We start from the raw sequence: 5,778 nt of genomic DNA on the forward strand, positions 1-5,778 counted from the left end.
ACACACACACACACACACACACACACACACACACACACAATCACATGCTTGCATATATGAAAATTTACACGACTCTGTGTGAGTGAATAAATATGTGTGTGTAACTATATATAAAATATATGTATGCATATGTATATATGTATGTACATAAGCAAATTTATATACATACACACACACTCACATATATACATATACATACACAGATATGTATATACCTATGTACATATACACATGTATATATGCACATATCTTTTATATATACACACATATATGCATACACATGTACATATACACGTATATATACATATATCTATATATACATGTGTATATACATATATATATACATACACACACACACATACACACATACACACACACACATATATAGTTTCTCTCGATTGCTCGAAACAGATGATAAGAATAGACTTGGTTTACATCATATACATTATATGTGCAACTTTTCATGTACATTCCTTACGCCTGTTACCGTTTGTCTCATATACATGTACGTATGGAGATGTAAACTCACACAGACACACATGTATATGATATGCTTCATGTCTGCCCTAAAACGAAGCTATACTCTCATGGTAATTTCTGTGTAATTAGAAAAACAGTATTTAATACAAATGTCTCTATACGCGAACGTGTGTGCGTGAGTGTAGGTGCACGTTTATGTGTATATGTATGTGTGAATGCATGTGTACAAGCAAATCCAGGTGTTGATTCACATCCACGGAACCCTAAGCAATGGGTTCAAAATGGGAATTTGACGCGAAACTGTAAATGCGCGCGCGTGCATGCGCATAGTTCTCATTGAATGGTCTCAGATCAATTCTCGAACATCACCACACACACATTTTTGATACTTCATTCCAAATGAACTTCACATCACCTGAACAAGTAAATTCAAAATTGATATGTTCGTAAATTTTGCTGTATGTACGCGCGTGCGCGTAAGTGTATGTATGAGTGTATGTGTTTACGTGTGTTTGCTTTCATTCTGCAGAGAGAACATGCTGTTTTAACCGCGAAATCTATTTTCCCAGAAAGCTTACACGTAACTTTATGAAACGTGCATATATATATGCATATATATATATGAACATGCATATATATATATATATATATATGAACACACATACACACACGTTTCATAACAAACCAGCGAACATATATTGTATATCAATATAAACATAGTCATCACAAATCTCTGAATGTATTAATACACAGCTGTTATAGCGATGTTTTCATTTGAGATTGATATAATTTTTACTCGTACACACACGCAAACACACACGCACACACGCACGCAGACACGCACGCACACACATTCATCCACAGAGGCAGATATGCACGTATATATTCATGCGTGTATGTGTAAAAATGGGCGTGACCTATTAGCTTGTGGCTGGGAGCAGCAAGTGCGCTACTTGCAGTGCGTACTTGTAAAGTGGCTATATACACTGAATATTCCATCTATACCCCACGAACGAAACCCAGGTGCACTATATAAAGATTAATCCACCCGATACAAAAAATACTCAATGTTATCAGCCACCCATGAAAGGAGAACATCCAGGCACTTTGATTGCCCCATCGCAACTCTAATGAATATTATCGCAGCTCCCTAGACATTTCAAGTGTGTGCATGCGCTTGTGTATATATGTGATTGTGTGTGTATACGAACATATACACAAACATACATATATATATATATATATATATATATATATATATATATATATATATATATATGTACATATACGTATATATACATATATATACACATATATTTATATACACATGTATGTATATATTAACACATATACATATATACCTATATATTACATGCATGTGTGTGTGTATGTACATAATATATAGACACATATATGAATACTCATACACATACAGAGATATATATGCAAACACATAGACACACACATGCGCACGCACGCACGCACGCACACACACACACACACACTTAGATACATAATATATACAAATGCATATATATGTATGTGTGTGCATACCTTATAAATCTACATGCATATATTTATTTATAGAATGAGAGAGAGAGAGAGAACGCGAGCGAGTCGTGTTTCATTACGTTAATACTCGTAATGAGAAATCTGATCCAGTCTAATTAATCTGATTAAGTTCCACACCTCATTTTGATTTATTTATGTCTATTGCAGTGTTGGATGTGAAGTGCTTCATCGCGTTAGATGTGTGTTGGTTACAGACATTAGCACCCTCAAGAGAAGCTGACCCTTTTCAGAAATCCAGGTTATTCCAGGGACTTCATACCTTGGGATACTATTCTATCCTTGTCGTCAGTTGGGAAGCACAGTTAAGAACTTCCCTACTGCAACCAAAAAGCGGAAGTTCGCTTCTTATTTGGGTATGAGTTTTCTACTTGTCTGGGGTAACATCGACGGCGTGGAGTGGGGAGGCTGGTATGCAGGGACGACTGCTGGTCTTCCATAAACAATCTTGCCTGCACTTGTGCCTCGGAAGGGAACTTTCTAGGTGCAATCCCATGGTCTTTACCCATTGATACACTCTCATCAAAATCCACGTGAGGAAGACTTCACTGGTCGTCAGTTTAACGCCTTTTTGTGTCACTTAAGTGGATTCCAAACGGAGGCGTCCAAAGCCTGACCGTGCTAGTCTGGCCACTTCTAAAACCAGCAAAGCAACAAGTTGTGTATTAAATATAATCTACTCACAGTAAGAATAATGTCGCTTGTTCCTGAACAACTGAGACAAATGAATCAAGTGAGACGAGTATTTTCAATTGTGACGAGAGTTGAGAGAAGTTAAAGGAAATCGGCCCAGAGGAATGGCTACTGTTGAGACAAGTGGTTAGTCGAGTTGATCAGTTGATAGGCATTAAAAGGTTCGTTGAGACAAGTTAAAGCAAATATTTCAGATGTTTTAAAGCAAATCATTTGAGACAAGTTGTTAGTTGAGACAAACTAATCTTTGTTCGAGAGAGTCATCAACAAGTCAGGAATCTTAGGAAAATCCGTACATGACTTTTTCTCGGGTAACGAGGTAAACACACACGCACACAATGGTGCTCTTAAACGAAGAGTCATTAAGGGAGGTGACGGCAGCTGTATTGGAAACGAGTTTGGCGATGATAGGTGTCTCGTTAATTTAGTTTCTGATTTATAAAGGGGGGGGACCTCTTGTCACATGACAGATGTGTCGGTGAGACAGTTACGTTTCCTTCCCACACTGCGAGTTTGATGCAAGGAAACAGAGTATATATCATTTGAGCGTAGGTGATTCATTCAACTTTTATTGATGGTCTTACAAAATATGGGTGGGGGCGGTGTCGTCATCTGTAATGAGCGGATCATGGCATGAATCTCGAGTGGTGAATCTGAGATACCTGGGGGGGGGGGGGGCAAACAACAACAACAAAAGCGGTGACAAAAACAAAGTCACCCCTACCACTGTCCCACCAAAAGAAAAAAGACTCCTTTACTCACCTTTGTTGTCCCTATATTTCTGATAGAATTGCCAGGCGTGATAGGCTTTCATAATAAACGTCAAACTACATAAATAGAGATTCCAGTAAGTGAAATAGATGAATACTTTCACTCCATGTTTTGAGGCGAAACCGCTGTAGATGGACAGAAACACCAGGTAAGCAGCGATCATACTTTGATAAATGGCGTATAACAGGTGAGGTTCTCCAGACGCCTGAAAAACATATTTTGAATTAAAAAATTAACCATCATCATCATCATCATCATCATCATCATCATCATCATTATTGGATAAGATACAAGTTTATCAATATTGGTTTCTTTCTAAACTGATGCAAAATGATTTTTGTTTTAAACTTGTTTTGCAATTATTTCGATCTAAAACTAAAATTGTGATTTTGGGAAGACTGATAATCGATAAAGCCTATAAACATGCTCGTTCAAGCTAGTGGTTGCGGTGTTGAACTCACGATTGTAAGATAGTGGTTTCGATTCTTGCAGCAGGCAGTGTGCGTTCTGTTCTCGAGCAAAACACTTAATTTCCCCTTTGCCCCAGTTCACTCGGCTGTAAATGAGTTCCAATAAAGGCTGGAAAGTTAACAATGTGAAGGGGTGGCGTCTTGTTCGGGGGGTGGGGGTGGGGGCATTGCCATTTCATTCATCTGTACGTCGTGGAAACCGGCGTAGGGATGCAGCCATACGGTTGGCAAAACTTCCACAAAATACTTAACGGAGAATTATTAATGGATCTATTCAACATCTGATACCCATCCCTGAAGATGGTTAAACAGAGTTATACAATATTTATCGAGTACACACACACACACACACACGTAACATCACTGACGATGTATCCTGGAGCACCCACGAAATGTATCTTAAAATTATGAATTTAATTGATTCACAATGGAACGTTCTATGATCCGGATATTTTCACTCTGTTCATAACCATAAATGCAGGAATGAAAAAGTACAATTTTGTTCGTTTTCAGTTTATATTTACATATTTCTGAATCTTTAACTCGTTCTTTCCATGGATTTTATATTAAAAAAAAAACACGGGAATTCTGTGTGCATAGAAATTCCTCTTACAACTCTCTTCCTCTCATTGGTTTGTGAGGCGTGCTATGTAATGCATTGATTCCTTTATCTTTGTCCATCTTCCACATCAGTATCTAACTTGGCGTCTTTGAGCCTGTGGGAATCTGGCTGCAAGAATTTAGAAGTGGCTGACATATTGTACTTATCATTTATTATTTTTGCATTTCTTGGATTTATTAGTGATATGCAAATTTGTTTATACAAACACACCCACTGGCTATATAGATATCAATTCGTGATAATGCAAGTTTTCTGTAGCAGATGGATTATATACACAATTCTGATGAGCACGGCATCCAATTGTATCGGTATAATGATACACTTCGAGTCAATTGTTGCAGGTATCATATGATAATAAAGCAATTCACTTGACTTCGAACGACGATGAAACAATTGTAAATTAATATAAGAAGATAATTTGCTCTGTCTGCTCGCCTTGATAATAATTATGTGTGTGTATGTATTGGTGTGATTGCAAGTATGAGTATAAGGATGCAAATACGTGTGTGTTGGTTTCTGTCATTTGTAAATGGACGTGTATGTGTGTGCGTCTATATATGTATGTGTGTGTGTATGTGTATGTATGAATGTATGACTGTACGCACGTATTTGTATACCAGTGTCTCTGTAGCTAAATGTATGAGCGTGTGTGTGCGTGCGTGCGTGCGTGTGTGTAAGATGGCGGGAAGAGATGGAAGACGATCCGGCAGCACAATGTGTTGTCACGTGCAGAATAACAGGAAGTGTTGTTCACTGGCCTTCGTTATTATCTGGTGTTGTTGTTGTTGTTGTAGTTGTAGGTTTGTCAGTGGGTCAGGGGTTGTCGGTAGCGTGTTCGCTTAGTCTGGGAGAAGCATCGGAGAAATGTGGATGTAGTAGTAGTAGTAGTAGTAGTAGTAGCAGTAGTAGTAGTAGTAGTGGTAGTAGTAGTAGTAGTAGTAGTAGTAGTAGTAGTAGTAGTAGTAGTAGTAGTAGTAGCAGTGTCGGCAATAGCAGCAGCCAGCGTGTCTTTTTGCTTTTAAGACAGTAGGGTGTTATGTGAGAGAGATTTGGTTGCTATTTCTAGCTGATGCAACGATCATAAAGAGACGCCTTTCTTGACTCGAAAATGAGACAGGTGGTAGTAGTGGTGGTATTGGTGGTGGTGGTGTTGGTGGTGGTGGTGGTGGTGGT

General features: G+C 38.2%; 1 protein-coding gene across 1 annotated transcript in view; it reads right to left on the reverse strand.

Annotated features, from left to right (window-relative positions):
* Positions 1–5,778, reverse strand: part of LOC106874103 (protein rolling stone) — a 95,758-nt gene that overhangs the window by 5,761 nt on the left and 84,219 nt on the right. Inside the window, exon 3 of the mRNA XM_014921707.2 lies at positions 3,505–3,718. Coding sequence (XP_014777193.1) covers positions 3,505–3,718 — 214 coding nt within the window. The remainder of the gene's footprint in view (positions 1–3,504; positions 3,719–5,778) is intronic.

Source organism: Octopus bimaculoides, chromosome 15, assembly GCF_001194135.2.
Source record: "Octopus bimaculoides isolate UCB-OBI-ISO-001 chromosome 15, ASM119413v2, whole genome shotgun sequence".
Taxonomy (NCBI): Eukaryota; Metazoa; Mollusca; class Cephalopoda; order Octopoda; family Octopodidae; genus Octopus; species Octopus bimaculoides.